Genomic DNA, 16,735 nt, shown 5'->3' with positions numbered 1-16,735 from the left:
AGCATTTTAATATGCTTCACAAATTTGCATGTCATCCTTGCACAGGGGCCATGCTAATCTCTGTATCATTCAATTTTAATATATGTGCTGCTGAAGCAAGCGAAGTTTTTGCTTTTCATTGGTGATTGTTCCTCTGATCTGTTGTTTTGTTAAGGTTTGCAATTGTAGTTTTCTAATTCCATAATTTTTCTGTATTGGCTAGAATTTTTCTGTCAAGAACTTTTCCTTATCAGTAATTTATTTTCCTGAAATGTATTTCTTCAAGATAAATGCATGATTCTTTAACAATTTTTAGAGTAAATGAGTTGGTGCTCTAGCCAATGAAAATGGTAACAAATCATTTATTTTTCACTGTAGTGAACTTGCAAATTTTGTGTATATTGTTTCAATCTATTCCATTCATTATTTCTTGATGCTCAAATTGTCCCATTACCAGTGGGAGCTCCTTAAGTTGTTTCCTAATGAATTGGTACAGAATTATTCAGTATTTCCTTGCTTTCTGACATAAGCTAACCCAGGTCTACTTTGTGCATTTCCTGTCTCAGACATTTTTTCCAAGGGTTCATGGACCTTTTTGTAGGAAATAGTGTTTAGTTTAGAGACCACACTGAGCACTAGGCAGTGCTGATGGCTATTATCATCATTGCATTTAGGTCCTTTCAGCGGGTCTGCCTAGGCAAGTATTTTTTTAAAAGGTAAAAATAGACCGGGTGCGGTGGCTCACGCCTGTAATCCCAGCACCTTGGGAGGTTGAGGCGGGTGGATCATTTGAGGTCAGGAGTTCGAGACCCAGCCTGGCCAACATGGTGAAACCCTGTCTCTACCAAAAAATACAAAAATTAGCTGGGCGTGGTGGCACACACCTATAGTCCCAGCTCCTCGGGAGGCTGAGGCTGGAGAATCCCCTTGAACCTGGGAGGCAGAGGTTGCAGTGAGCTGATACTGCACCACTGCACCCCAGCCTGGGCAACAGAGCAAGACCCTGTTTCAAAAAAATAAAAAAAAAAACGAGTTTTTATTGATTTTAGAATGTATTTAATACAAAAATCTTAGCTCCTAATGACATCAGCCTATTTACCTTTATCATAAATTATATTGAAAGTTTCAATATAATTTTACTGCTAACACTAGTGATTATAGTTTTAGATTCACTTGTGGTTTTGTACTTAGAATCCATCTCAGTACTTGTGTTCTAAAGTTATTTGAAAGTAGTTTATACTACCAACTTGATGTATATACATGCTGTAGTTTGAACATTTGTGTACTTCTGAAATTCACATTGCGATCTAATCCACAATGCGTTGACATTATTAAGAGGTGGGGCCCTTAGGGGGTGATTAGGCCAGGATGGCTCCACACTCATGGATGGGATCAGTGCCTTTCTAAGAGGGCTTGAGGGAGAGTTTATCCCTTTTACCCTTCTGATACTGCAAGAAGGCACCATACTGGAAGCAGAAAGCAAGCCCTTACTAGACACCAATCTACTGGTGCCAAATCTTAGACTTCCCCAGCCTCCAGAAGTGCAAGAAATAAATATTATTTATAAATTCTTAGTCTGTGGCATTTTGTTACAGCAGCAGGAACAGACTGAGACAATGTGTTGGTAGGTTTAAGGTCATTTTTTACTTTTTCAATCATGTTAAATTTTAGATGGTTCTAAAGTCAAAACTCTAGAAAAAAGTTACATTCACAGAGTAGCTTCCATGCTCATCTCCTTCCTTCCCCTGCTAACAATTTTTATTAGCTTTGGGTTTACTCGTTTCGTTTTGAAACGTAAGCAAATACACCTATGTGCATACATTCGCATTTCTCACCCTTCTTACACAAACCCAGTGGGTATACCATAAATGTTCCGCACTTTGCTTTTCCCCTTACTCTATCCTGGTGACCATTTTACATTATACAGAAATCTTCATTGTTTTGTGACTCCCTCACGTGGATGAACCGTAATACATTCCTGTTTAATACACTTGGGTATTTCTGATCTTTTGCATATAGCATTCCAAATTTTGGTAAATGCACCTTTCAGAGCCCAGAAAGAAGTTAAAATTCTGAGTCAGAGGATAAATGCATATGTAATTCTGATGGTTATTACCAAATACTGTTTTTGAGACAAGAGTCTTACTCTGTCACCCAGGCTGGAGTGCAGTGGCACAGTCTCAGCTCACTGCAAACTGTGCCTCCCGGGTCCAAGTGATTCTTGTCCCTCAGCCTCCCAAGTTCAGGTGATTCTTGTCCCTTGGCCTCCCAGGTTCAAGTGATTCTTGTCCCTCAGCTTCCCGAGTAGCTGGAATTACAGGCATCTGCCACCACACTCAGCTAATTTTTGTATTTTTTGTAGAGACGGGATTTCGCCATATTGGCCAGGATGGTCTCAAACTCCTGACCTCAAGTGATCTGCCCGCCTTGGCCTCCCAAATGTTGGCATTACAGGTGTGAGCCACTGCACCCACCCATATACTCTTGAATGTTAACCAGAGTTTAACTTTTTCATTCCATTCCCAGATATGTGTCCTTATTTCTCCACAGCCTCAACACTCAATAACATTTGTTTTTAAACTTTTTCCAGTGAAAGATAAAAAGAAACTGTAGTTTATTCTCTTCTGAACAAGGTGAACATCTTTACAGGTTAAAGATCATTTACATTTCTTTTTGTATGAAGTATTCTTAATTACTGGAATCCTCTCAATACATTGTTTGCTTTGGGTTGTGGTGGGGTTTTTCTTGTCCTATAGACATTTTTATGTAGTTAAAACTGATCAAGTTTTGTTTCTTCTAGGTTTTAAGTCACATATAATGTAGTTTTCCCCCATTTTCTAGTATTTGTAAGCTTTCATTTTTTTTTTTTTTTTTTTTTTTTTTTTGAGACGGAGTCTCGCTGTATCGGCCAGGCTGGAGTGCAGTGGCCTGATCTCAGCTCACTGCAAGCTCCACCTCCCAGGCTTATGCCATTCTCCTGCCTCAGCCTCCTGAGTAGCTGGGATTACAGATGCCCACAACCTCTCCCGGCCAGTTTTTTGTATTTTTTAGTAGAGACACGGTTTTACCGTGTTAGCTAGTATGGTCTTGATCTCCCGACCTCGTGATCCGCCCGTCTCGGCCTCCCAAAGTGCTGGGATTACAGGCTTGAGCCACCGCACCCGGCCCATATGGTTTCATTTTTACAATTAGATCTTCAGTCTGCTTGGAATGTATCTATATGCCTATTTTCAGTTATCTTACTATCATTAAAAACCCATCTTTATCCCACTTTTACCATATTCTGTAACTTTCATATGCATTGTGTCTGCTATTCTATTCATGTATCAACACCAATTACAGAGGCATAATGTGTTTCAGTATTTACTTACAGCTATCCTATACATAAGGTGTTTCTGTATTGTAAGTCCTACCACTTTTTCCAAATTCCCATATTAATTGTAGCTTTAGTTTACCCTTCTGGATTTTTTCTGTGTGTCTAATGGCTTTTTTTTTTTTTTTTTTTTTTTTGTAATGAGACAGGCTCTCAATCTGTCACCCAAGCTGGAGTACAGTGGCATGATCATAGCTCACTGCAGCCTTAAACTCCTGGGTTCAAGTGATCCTCCAGCCTTAGCTTCCCGAGTAGCTGGGATTATGGGCACCAGCCTCCATGCCTGGCTTCAATTGCTTTCTCTGATCTAACTGTGTTGGTTAATACCTCCAGTAAAATATAGTAATAGAGATCACAGGCAGCGGTCCTGACTTCAGGGGCAATAGGAATAATTCCTACTAGAAGCCTGATTTTTCTGACATACTCCTAGACAAATAAATCATAAAACTGTTCTAATGAAGAAAAACTTAACTTTATTGAGCATAGGAATAGATGGGCTTTCAGATTATTTTTTGCTTTATGGTTATTACTGTCATAAACCATCTGATCCACAGCAAAACTAATTGGTACCATACAAAGATGTGTGTCTATTGTCATGTTTAGATTTAGTTTCTATTCTATATTCATTGACAAACATATTTCAATCTAGATAGAAACACCTGTGATTGAATTAATGCATGGTAATGCATGGCACACACATTGCTTAAGGTGTTAATAAGGGGTCAGATGCTCTACAGCAACCTTCAAGCACAGGTACCGATCTGCATTTTATGCAAAACTTCAGGTTTACTCAATTTTTACACTGGTGGAAGCTGATGTCAGTAACCTAAAGGCAAGCAAATACTTCTCCAATTCTTAGCTGAACAAAAAATACACACAATGTAGCGTTTTTATTGGGCAAGACTTGCTTTTTATATTTCACATGAGAATGCAATTATAACCCTTCCTTGAACAAAATGACCAGGGTACGAATAAAACCATCTTTGCAGGAGTGTTTAATAAGCAAATTTTATTTAAATAAATCCTCCAGTAGGAAATGGAGAATTCACTGCCTTTACCTAGAAGGCTATGTAAATAGCTATCTGTCAAATTTATATATGCAGCTCACCAATATTCCCTTACTGGAAACATCAGTATTTCCACATCACATCACAGTTCCCAAAAGGACCTTAAAGTCTCAAAATTCCATGTCTCCTTTGGCTTGCTTCTCTCTTGATTCCACCCATGCTTTATTAATGGTTCTCTTCATATCATCATCTCCATCTTCATAAATTTTCTTTAGAACAGTCATCAATCCCTCACTAGGATCTGTTTCAGTGTCATAGGAGGGCTTCCTTTAAAAAGAAAACATATACAACAATGGAGAAATGAAGGCACGAGGGAAGATACTATAATTCAGGTTGTTAACACTGGCAGGAAGTAGAGGGATAAGAGGGAAGACAGTGTATCCAAAGAGATTCACAATCAAAACGGCACGCCTAAGTTCATCTTAATGAAAACAACACACACCTACCAAGCATGCACACACTTGGTGCATGAAAGAGGTCATCAAAATAGTAAGGGGCTATTTTTAGGCACAGGGATTTCCCATGTTTTTTTTTTTTTTTTTTTTTTTTTTAAGACAGTCTTGCTCTGTCGCCCAGGCTGGAGTGCAGTGGTGCGATCTTGGCTCACTGCAACCTCCGCCTCCTCCCAGATTCATGCAATTCCGTCTGCCTCAGCAACCCAAGTAGCTGGGATTACAGGCACGTGCCACCATGCTCGGCTAATTTTTGTATTTTTAGTAGAGACGGAGTTTCACCATGTCAGCCAAGCTGGTCTCAAACTCCTGACCTCAGGTGATCCACCGCCTCGGCCTCCCAAAATGCTAGGATTACAGGCATGAGACACCCTGCCTGGACAGGTAAAATAAGTAAGGATTGGATTTTCTAACTTGTTTTCATTTTTTAAAAGCATGTTTCCCTCATAATTTGGAAAAAAAAAATTGATGGAAAATCACAAACATTACACATGGATGTACCCTGAAGCTCATGTATTTTATAATTAGAAAAGCTCTCCTCTTAAGCTTGAGATACACAGATCTGGACCTGAGTCTTGAATTAGTACCTCTAGAAGATGAACTGACCTAGAATGCAAGTATCATTGAATAAACATTTTTAAAAGGTCATTATTAAGAAGGATAAAAATATTTTATCTTTTTCACTCTAAACCAGTGACAATGAGAACAACTACGTATCACAAACATCTGAGAAATTTAAAACATACAGGGGTATCTGAGCCTCTCTCGAACTACTGAAACAGAGTATCTGGGAATGGGCACAGTATTTCTATAGAAGTGCCTAGGGTTAAGAACCACACTAAAGAGCCAACTGTTAACTACAAAGACCTTAAAAAGCAACTTGCTGGACGCGCCCTCTTCAGGTAGTTTCTGACGGTTGAAAGCAGAAATATATTATCCATAAAGACAAACTTAAAAATCCATAATCTCAAACAATACACTAGAATTCTTTAACAAATGAAAGTAGACTCACTCTTTTTCTTTGCACTCTTTTTCAACCTGGGTCAGGTAATCCCACCTTGTGTTTTCCACTTTCTTTCTACACAATATAAGAACTGTATCAGTCTTGACCTGGAAGAAAAGCAGGAAAACAAATACAGCTTAGAAGACATGGAGATAAGCATGAAAATTTAGAAAACAATTATTTAATTAATCAAGTCCATAGTATGTATAGACTTATTTGGGGTGCTAGTAATACTTGTATGAATAGGCCAAAATCTGAACATTCATGGCATGAAAAGACCATAAGTAAGTAAAACTTGAATACCGTCATATCCTAGAAAGTGCTGGCAAGACAAAGCAGGTGTTAATGGGGGTGGGAGCAGGAACTTCATTAGGAAGGTCTCCCTGAGGCAAAATCTGAGCTGAAGCCTAAGGTCAGAAGGCAGTTGGCAGAGCCACGTAGAATGGCTCCAAGATGGGATGATCTTGGTGTGTTTGAGGAGCAGGAGGAGTGGCTGGATTTTAGTGACAAAGAGATAGTAATATAATAAGAGGGGTCGAGGATAGGCAAGAAACCAAGTCACATAAGGCAGTATGGAGCAAGGTGAGGCATTCGGAAAGTGTGAAAGAAGGGCAACGTACAGGTCTTTAAACAATGATCAATACGACTTCTAGGGATCTTTTGGTACTCTATGTACGGGACTAGTGGATGCAGAAGGGTGCAGGAAGACAGTGAATCCAACTATATTTGAGTATCACCTGTAAGCTGTTAATTATGTATTATAAAAACAGATGGCAGAATGGCATGTCTATATACCTAATGCATTAAACTTCATTTATTCAAATTAGGCAGAAAAGAGGGACTATCTGATTTAGTAAAAATTATAAAGGGTAGTTTTTTCCTTATTTTTATAGCTGCTTCTAACTCCAAGGAGGCTAAGTGCTTAAGACCTCCTTTTATGTATACCAGTATTATGCACAATGCTAACACTACCATTAATTTAAGCACTTTACATATGGTATTGCACTTCAGTGTTATCATTTCAACTTTGCGAAATAAATTATTACTATTGCATAAATGCAGAAACTGAGGCACAGAGTGATTAAGCTGCCAAAGGTCACAAACACTAAGCAGTAAACCTGGCATAAAACTCAAGTCTCACTCTTAACTACCTTCAAACGTTTACTTCCTTCCTGATCTTAATGGAGTATTCTTACAATAGCCTATTCTTCTACAAAAGGAGTTGGCAAATGTTCTCTCTCAAGGACCACAGAGTAAATATTTAGGTTTCATTTAGGGCCTTATGTGGTCTGCTGCAGCCACTTAACTCTGCCATTGTAGCACAAAAGCAGCCACAAACAACACACAAACAAATAAGCCTGGCTATGTCCCAATAAAACATTCACAGAACAGGCAGTGGTCCCTGTTACAGGACAAATTCATTCCAGTTCATCTCAATTCTAAATCAGCTAGGTTCAATCTGGTAAGGTTTCAGAATATTACGACCGAAAAAAGCACACTCACTTTTTTTGAACTGCCTTCCACAGAGATGGGTTTCAAGAGATTGTTCACAATCATGGAGTAACTCTTCCCATTTAGATTCTTTACCAAAAGATCAAATGACCTGCAACACAATGGTGAATACATCATCTTTCTAGTTCTATGAAAGGTATTCTTACTCCGGAAGAGTGGAAAAAAAGCTGCTGGCTTTATTTCAGGGTGTGCATTTGGCCAGTTAATGCTCACCTCTTCAAAGTAGTTGTAAAGGATAATTAATAATAAATTTAAGAAGAATTTTAAAAACTGCTAAGAAAAAGAGTCTCAAGATAAGGCAATGTTGACTGTTAATGATCACCGTTTTCCCCAACACAATGAGAACTCACCTCTCTGTGAAATGCACCTGCACATTCTCAGTGGGAACTTGATGCACTCCACTTAAGGTAATGTAGATTTTCACAAACTTATCTGACTGATCCCATCCTGGCAACGACAACAAAAGATGGGACATAAGTAAGTCTCTGAAACTATCTCTAGAACGGCAAACGCAGATGGCTCATAACTCAGGAAAGTAAAATTATGAAAATCCAGTCATACAAAAATTTGAAACCCAAGAAATTTTCTAGGTTGAGAAAAGGAGCCTCAAAGCAATTAAGTACTCTACCCAAAGTTAGGCATCTAACAAGTGATAGAATTCAGATTCAAATCCAGGTTTCTGAATACAAAGCCTATGCTCTTTTTTTTCCCTCAGAATAAAAATATGATCACTAAATACATTCTTTAAGATTAGTTCATTTACTGCTTTTATGGAAACAGTTTTGTCCTACATCTAAATATCGGTACCTCTCCACTAAGCTGGATGGCTAAGTATCAATACTGTCTAATTCCATAACCATTTCTACTTCTCTAAGTAGTATAACAAACAGAATCCTAGCGCTCTTAATTCCTTTCCAGGGCAAAGCAGAATGTAAATGACTCCAATTCTTCATCCAAATCTGACAAACCTACTGGTATCTATTAAATGCCATTTCCGTATGTATTATCAAACTACCAGCAAGTCTCTAACCTAGAAGAACTGTCCACATACAAGACATATACACTTCACAAAATACCATCATATTTGTAGAAAATAAAAAACATCACAAAAAGCATCTTCTGTTTATCAAGAATACATACATACATATCCCTGACTCTTCCTCACTTAGTCCTACGGAATAGAAACATGCCCCATCCTCCATGACGTGTTTTCACACTGCATGCCTGTATCAAAACATCTCATGTACCCCATAAATACATACACCTACTATATACCCACGAAAATTAAAAAGAAACATAGTGTTGATCAAAAAAATGCCCTAGAGGGTTCCAGAGAACTTCATTTATTAATAGTTTCTTCCCAGTCAGTACATCCTCCAGATTGACAAGTTTCTCCCTCAATACAAATCTATGTTCCTGGTTAAAATGCCATAATCCTAAACACCTTCAGACCAGTTTCCCATACTCAACTGAGTACACGGTACAATTTCATATAGTACTATATAGTACATCTCTTAAGCACGACATACACATGCTTTTCACTATAACAATACTCAAAATAGATCATGCCTTCCAAGTCTCTATTCATGTCCTCTATTCATGTCCTTCCCTTCCTTTTTGACTTGTTGAACACACAACTCACCCTTGTTCACACTCAAATCTAATTCTCCCTGTTCCTCACCTCCAGAATTATTTCCTCAGCTATGTTACCTATTATGTGCTAGATATTATTAGCACAAAGAAAAACCAGACTGTCCTTGCTCCATTGAGCGCTCATCACTCTCATTCAAGTTGCACTGCCGCTAAAACAAAAAAACTATATACACCATTGAAGGAAAACAGTTTTTGCTCATACTGTTTTCCTAATACATTGTTATGTTAGGAGTTATACGTCTATGTCCCAGCCACACCATGAGAAAGGATTAGGTCTTTGTCACTGCTGTGTATCCGTAAGTCTAAGCACAATAGTGATATACATTAGGTGCTCAAAAATATTTCCTGAATTTAACTGGATTCCTCTCCTCAGTTAATTGTAGTGGTTGGCAGAGTGAAACATAAAACATGATTAAAAACCACCACCACCACCAAAGCGGTACCTCATATATACTGAATAATTTCAGAATAAATTCCTTCCTTGTTGCTACTCCTCATCTTTGTAGTAAATCACCTTACTCTTGTTAACAGCTTCTAGAATGTATCCTTTCCTATTTATATCTAAAGAAAGTTTTATTAAATAAAAACTGATGGGTCTTCCTCCAAGCCACCAAAAACACAGACTCAAAACTCATTTAAAGATGAATTTGTTAGATCCCTATGAGGAATAGGTTGCTCGGAGGCAAAACTGGCTATAGGGAAGCAAGTCATACCATAATTACTGATTTTCACTGTATAGCCCGTTGTAATGGGAGCAACCACAGCAGCTGGTTTTTCATTATCAAGAAGTTCTGCTTTCTTCTGTGATTTCTGTTGCATCTTGTTCTTGATTTCTGTCTCAATCTTGGACTTTTCAGCTGTAAGGGCATCACATACTCTTTTCCTAGTAGCCTTTTCCAGCAATACCCTTACCTCTTCTAGATCTTTCTGTAGCTGTGTTAAGACAAAAAATAAGTTAGCTATGATCAGTAAGGAAAGGGCTTGATATTGTGCTTATCACTCTTTTCAACTTACTGAAATAAGCACTAAGAATTAAGAGGTTCACCTAAATTTTCTAGGATTGAGTTGCAACTTCAGTTCTTCCCTCTGGCTTATTAACTCAAGCTTCCTTTTTTTTTCCCAAAAGGAAAACTTTGAACAATCTTGAACAAACAATAAATAGGTAATCAAACCCAAATTTTCCAGTTTATATTTGCTTTAAAATATTTACAAGAAACATCTGCGACTTAAGAAGTAAAACAAAGACTTTTTTTTTTTGACAAGGGATTCATAGATTTCCTTTAACATCTAATCCGAGTGTCATTAGATGTTAGACACTTTTAAAATATTTAAGAGATGAGAGAACACGCAGTGACCATGGCAAAATGCTATATAGCAAACTTTACTGAGGTAATGAATGCTCCATTTTCTGTCACTGATTGGTCTTCATTGATCTTCCCACCTCAAATACCTCAAATAAAAAAAGTCTGAATTTTTTAGACAAAATATTTAAAAAAACAAACAAACAAAAAAACAAATTTCTGCTTCTGAGGAAAAGTCTTGCTCTGAAGCTGGGTCAGTCTTACAGCCAGAAGTGTAGGAGTTGGTTGCATAGAAGGTGACAAAAGACCCAAAATGCAACATACTCTTGGAAATTATCTTTTGAAAAAGCCACCACGTTCTCATTTTCTTCTCAGGCCAATCCATCATCTATTAAAGTCTACTTCTTTTTACTTTCTAGAGATAGAGGCAACATTTTATGAAATTCAAGAAGACAATGTTAGAAAATTATTGAGCCTAAGTTTTTTTCCCCCAATTACCCTCTGACATACTGCAAATACACAAGATCTTTCCAAACAGCTGTTTCACTTCTTGCAGTAACTTTACACTCTAGCTTGATACTAGCAACTTGACCAAAAAAATCTTGTCACAGCTTGATTATATCAAAAGCTCAATTTAAAAGTCTTTTAGTGCTTTATAACTCAGAATATCAGACGCACAACAGAGTCTGAAAGCCTTTGTTTCTTAATAGTCTTATAAAATGCAGTAACATTCTTTTCTTTTTCACTACAAGTCTTTTATTATCTCACTTAACTCAGATGCCCTAGTTTTGCCTATCTATAACAGATGACATGGTATAAAAAGTTCAACTCTGGCCCGGTGCAGTGGCTCACACCTGTAGTCCCGGCACTTTGCCAAACGGGTGGATCACTTGAGGTTAGGGGTTCGAGACCAACCTGACCAACATGGCGAAAGCCTGTCTCTACTTAAAATTCAAAAATTAGGCAGCCATGGTGGCATGTGCCTGTAATGCCAGCTACTCAGGAAGCTGAGGCAGGAGAACTGCTTGAACCCGGGAGGCAGAGGTTGCAGTGACCCAAGATCGCGCCATTGCACTCCAGCCTGGGCAACAAGAGCAAAACTTAGTATCAAAAAACAAAAAAGTTCAACTCTGCCCAACCCTCTTGTCCACACTCTCCCCTTCCAAGAACAGCTCATATTACTATGACAAAAACTCTTGTGCCGGGCGCGGTGGCTCAAGCCTGTAATCCCAGCACTTTGGGAGGCTGAGACGGGCGGATCACGAGGTCAGGAGATCGAGACCATTCTGGCGAAAAAATACAAAAAACTAGCCGGGCGAGGTGGTGGGCGCCTGTAGTCCCAGCCACTCGGGAGGCTGAGGCAGGAGAATGGCGTGAACCTGGGAGGCGGAGCTTGCAGTGAGCTGAGATCCGGCCACTGCACTCCAGCCTGGGTGACAGAGCGAGACTCCGTCTCAAAAAAAAAAAAAAACAAAAACTCTTGCAAACTCGTCTTTTGAGCATAGAACCAAGATATTTTAGTTCAAAATAATACTTTTATTTTAATGGTTTCAAAAAAAAACGCTGATTCTACAATTCCTAATTCATAAAATATTGAAATATAAAGTGAAATATAATAAATCTAAGCACGAGGTTTTGCTTTTTTACTGAAATAGGAATGCTTTAGCAGAATAAGAAAAGTAATTCAACTTAGGCAAGGGATTCCCCCAATGGCTGAATTCCCAAGCCCTCTTTATTGCCAGTTTTGGCTCTAAATTACTCTTTTCATTATAAAGTATCCACTGAAAAAACTTAAAACTGAGACATTTCCTCAGTTCTGTTGTTGGTAGACTTGAAACCAGCAAAGATCTGCTTTTTCTGCACAAATACTTTAAGATGTCCTAGATAGTTTCTTATCTAATTTATCATGTAATTTTCCTCGCCTTCTTGGCATATATTTGTTTTACGTATATAAAAATTTTATTTCCCTTTTATCCCTACCCATAACGCATTCAAGCTCTATCTTCCTATTTCCTAATTTTTCACTAGGAGGCATTAACACCAATGTGCCTCAAAAATGGGCAAAGGAATTCAACACACGTTTCTCCAAAGATACAGAAATGGACACCAAGAACATTAAAGATGCTCAACATCATCATTGGGTAAACGCATATCAAATTCCCAAGATACCACTTCACACCCAGCAGGATGGTGTTATAAACCAAAAAAAGAAAAATAGAACTCAAATGTTGATAAGGATGTGGAGAAACTGGAAGCTTCAAACACTTCTTGTGGGAATATGATGCAACCACTCTGGAAATAGTCTAACAGTTTCTCAAAAAGTTACCATATGAACCAGTAATTCCACTCCTAGGTGATATACCCCAGAGAACTGAAAACACATCCACACAAAAAACTTGTACACAGCACTCGCAGCAGCATTATTTTTTATGTTAGTCAGGAAGTTAGTCAGGAAGTGGAAATAAGCCAGGGCGCCATGGCTCACACCTGTAATTCCAGCACTTTCAGAGGCTGAGGCGGGCGGGAAGATCACTTGAGATCAGGAGTTCGAGACCAGCCTGGCCAGCGTGGTGAAACCCCGTCGCTACTAAAAATACAACAATTAGCCGGGGATGGTGGTGCGCGCCTGTAATCCCAGCTACTCAGGAGGCTGAGGCAGGAGAATCCTTTGAACCTGGGAGACGAAGATTGCAGTGAGCCGAGACTGCGCCACTACACTTCAGCCTGGGCGACAGAACGAGACTCCATCTCAAAAAAAGAAGTGGAAATAAATGTCCATAAACGGATGAAAGGATAAACATGTGCCATACGCATATAATAGAATATTATTTAGCCATTAAGAGCATGTGTACTAATACACACTACACCATGGATGAACCTGAAAATGTTAGTGCTAAGTTGAAGGAGCCAAAAAACAAAAGGCCACATACAGCGTGACTCCATTTATATGAAATGCCTAGAATAGGCAAATTCACATAAAGTATAAGATGAGTAGTTGTCAGGGGCTGAGGGGGGAATGGGAAGCAATTGTTTAAAAGACACTAAATGGTTTCTTTTTGGAGTGATGAAAATGTTCTGAAACTAGACAATGGTGATGGCTGCATTACACTGAATATACTTAAAACAAAATACCTGAATTGTACACTTTAAAATGGTTAAAAACTTGAATTTTATCTCAAACAAAACAAAAATGAAGTGCCCTTAAATGTCTACTTCTTTTTTTTTATTTTTATTTTTTTTATTATTTTTTTTAAATGTCTACTTCTAAGTACCTAAACTGAGAACATTCTCTACTCTCAAGAGGACTAATACTGAGCTATCCACCTGCATGACTGTGAAGTTCTCTCCTAGGGGCACATGTATCCAAGACCTACCTTAAAAGACTTGTCACAGGATACCTAGATTAAGACTAGAACACACAAATCTCATAGTTCTTCCTCATTTAAAGAAAAGATTTTGAGTTTAAAAAAAAAAAAAAAAAAAAAGCTTGGGATTTCCCAGTACTTGTTTTCATAAAGCAAATCTAGTTAATGCACACCCAACACTTAACTGTGAATAACTGTCCCGTCTTCACCTCCCACTTAGGCCAGGAAATGAGCAATACAAGTACTATCATTCCCATTTTCTAACTGAGCAAACTAAGTCTCCATAAAATTTAATTCTCCAACGTTCAGAGTTTACGGAGCTTTAACACAGGCCATTGGGTTTCTTACTATTAATTACAACTAACTTTCCAAGTTATTTATTTTAAAAAGCACATACAGCAGATTGCTATTTGCCAATCACTGGTTGAAACACCTAGAAATCATACTTTTCAACAACCCTATGAAATGGATGCTACTGTGACACTGAAAACCTCAACAACTTGCCCAGAGTAACACAGCTCCTCGTGTGTAGAGAAAACATGACTAAGAGAATTCAAGTGCTAGCACCGAAAACTTCTCACCCTCCAACCGCCCTCTACCATAAACGACACTCATGTTTGCACCCAGCTTTGCTTCAATGAAGCTTCCTGTCCTCTGGCTGGGAAACCAGCGCAGAAAGGACCTGAGGAACACGCGCAGGGGGCCGCTCGCTCAGACCCACTCCCCGCATCGCCTGCACGGAGAATCGCCGCACACTCCCGCTCCGGCCCGGCAGGCGGGTGGGGTGCCAAGCCGAGGTGAAGAGCGGGGAGCCGACCGCGCAGGAAGGGGAGAGTGAGGCGTCCCCCAGGGAAGGCGGCGCGCCGACTGCCGCGGCACCGGGTCGCCGCAGGGCGGCTCAGCCCACGGAAACGGCGGTGGGGCGGGAGGCTGGCGCTGCAGCTCCAGCCGGGGAGCATGAGGAAGATGGGGCCGAACCACTTACGTCTTCTGAAGCCATGGGAGGCTGGATCAAGCCGAAGGCCCGAGGTGCAGCCGCGTAGAGGAGGGAACAGGAAACGCCGCGCCGAGCCCTCAAACCGAGCGCAGACGCCCACTCGCACGAGTCGCGGCGCCGCAGCCCGCGCGCACACCGACCCTACGCGAGATCGCGGCCCGCCTCCCGCACGCGACGGATCTGGAACCTTCGCGAGGCCGCCGCCGCCACCGCCGCCACCGCCACCGCCCACCGCGAGCACGCTCCACCCGCCAAGCCTGGCCCCACCCCTCCCCGCCTCGCAGAGTCTAGCCCCGCCCCTCCCCGCCCCGCCGAGTCTGGCTCCGCCCGCCTGGCGAATCTCCTAGCAACGCTCAAGTCTCGCGAGCGAACCGGCAGTCCGAGAAGAGTAATGTCTTCCTCTCCGCCCCGACAACCTTATGTATTGTAATTTGACCGCGCTAGGCCAGGCTGCGCAGTCGCAGCTCGGAACCGCTGCCTTAACCCACCCCGGAAATCACGTACCAATTTTCGGAGTCTAAGTCGGAAGTTGAGTAGAGAGTCACCTGCTTCCGTCCGCTCTAGGACACCAAACACACCAGGCAGCCATGTTGTGTAAGGCTAGTCTCTCAGCCTCCGCGAGAAGGCAGAAAATGGGGAGAAGGAGCAGCCTGATTATGTTCAAACGAGAAAGAATGGATATGTTAAGCGTGGAGGACTCCTAATGGTAGCGGTTTGACTTTCAGTGAGTCCGCCGCAGTGGAGATGTCACCGCGGTCTATCCGCTCAGACCTGGTGGCGTCATCACTGGCCGCGGTAGGAGGTGGAGCTGCGTTGGCCACGTGACCCGGCCCCGTGGCGGAAGCCCAGGTCAAGGCCCTAACAAAAGGGCCGGTGTTTCGCCAGTTTCAGACCCTCCCTTCTGTCGTGGACTGTTGAAGCATAATTTCCTGGTGCTTTCGCCCCTTTCACCGACCATTTCAAGAGTCCATAGCTCTCGCCTGGGTTTGGATTCGGTATGAGTGAGCCTGTTTACCATCAAAGAAAATGGTAAAATGTCTTCTGGGGACAATGTTCTCTTCTGGTTCTAACGCTGCCCCTCGGCGAGACCCCAGAGAAGCCTAGTTTTCAGGTTATTCTAGTCCTTGGCAGGCTCAAGATGTCAACAACACGGTTGGAAACAACCCCTGAGAGATCACATAGCCCGCGCTCGGCTTTATTGATCGTCCAAGGCGGCGACCCCTGAGAGGTCACTTAGCGAGCACTCAGCTTTATAGATCGCCCAAGGCTAGAATCAGCAACTCGGAGAGAAAAAAAAGCTCTTAGCAAAATGGAGGCTGACCATTATCAGTAATAAAGAATCGGAAGTCCAGTAAAAAAATAAATTACCCAAGCGCAACATGCGTGAATTTCATACAAAAAATGACATTAAGGGAAAGAAGCCAGACACAGAAGAGTTCATATTGTGTGGTTCCATTTAAATGAAGTCTAAAAACTAGCCCGTGGTGTTAATGAGCATAGTGGGAAGGAAAATGACATGGAAGAGCCACCAGGGGGCTTTTGAGGTTCCGGTGATGTTACTTGATTTAGACACTGATTATAGATAGGTGGGTTCACTTTAGAAATTAAGTTGTAAACGTATTTTTATGTACGTAGTTTCTTCTATAGATTATACTTAAGGCCCGGCGTGGGTGGGGGGAAATTTGCCAAGGTAATAGAAATATTAACACCCATACATACAATTGTCAAAGTTCATGGGATGAACTCCTTAAGAGCTGTGTATTTTATCGTATTTTTTTAAGTGGCCACCCAATAGCCTGGAATTATTAAGTACATAATTAAATAAAAACAAATATTGCACTGTACCGAGTGAAAGCTTGACCCAGTGCAGTGAACAGTCACCTCATTCTCTTAATTGCTCAGGCTAAGGAGTCACAGGTGAGTCTTCTATCTCAGGCCTTACATCTTATCATATAGCAAGCCTTACTGGCTTAATCTTCAAAATATGTAGCGAATTAAACGACTTCTCACAACCTCTGCTTCTACCACCTGAC

The 16,735-nt window shown here is 40.7% G+C and overlaps 1 protein-coding gene and 1 pseudogene across 3 annotated transcripts; both read right to left on the bottom strand.

The window, feature by feature from the left end:
• On the bottom strand, window positions 1–99 carry LOC111539383 (annotated as a pseudogene).
• Window positions 100–3,805: 3,706 nt separating this feature from the next.
• Window positions 3,806–16,141, bottom strand: CACYBP (calcyclin binding protein). 3 transcript variants are annotated; one of them, XM_023207211.2, is made up of 6 exons: window positions 15,207–16,141; window positions 9,753–9,972; window positions 7,737–7,833; window positions 7,378–7,477; window positions 5,884–5,981; window positions 3,806–4,686 (listed from the first exon to the last, which is right to left on the bottom strand). In XM_023207211.2, exons 2-6 carry the CDS (start codon window positions 9,856–9,858, stop codon window positions 4,530–4,532), a joined length of 558 nt encoding a protein of 185 aa, XP_023062979.1. In that variant the 5' UTR covers window positions 9,859–9,972; window positions 15,207–16,141; the 3' UTR covers window positions 3,806–4,529. The 3 variants fall into 3 exon arrangements, with proteins under 3 accessions (XP_023062979.1, XP_023062977.1, XP_023062978.1); XM_023207209.1 differs by lacking the exon at window positions 15,207–16,141 and adding an exon at window positions 14,691–15,007; XM_023207210.1 differs by lacking the exon at window positions 15,207–16,141 and adding an exon at window positions 12,828–12,891.
• Window positions 16,142–16,735: the final 594 nt, after the last annotated feature.

Source organism: Piliocolobus tephrosceles, chromosome 1, assembly GCF_002776525.5.
Source record: "Piliocolobus tephrosceles isolate RC106 chromosome 1, ASM277652v3, whole genome shotgun sequence".
NCBI lineage: Eukaryota > Metazoa > Chordata > Mammalia > Primates > Cercopithecidae > Piliocolobus > Piliocolobus tephrosceles.
The sequence above is the reverse complement of the archived record's forward strand: the minus strand, read 5'-3'. Positions and strand labels throughout refer to the sequence as shown.

Coding starts and splice junctions, on each gene's coding strand:
- CACYBP (XM_023207209.1), bottom strand. Junction 5,982..7,377: donor TGGAAGGCAGTTCAAAAAAA/GTGAGTGTGCTT, acceptor CTTTTCTTCCAG/GTCAAGACTGATACAGTTCT. Junction 4,687..5,883: donor AAAGAGTGCAAAGAAAAAGA/GTGAGTCTACTT, acceptor TTCTTTTTAAAG/GAAGCCCTCCTATGACACTG.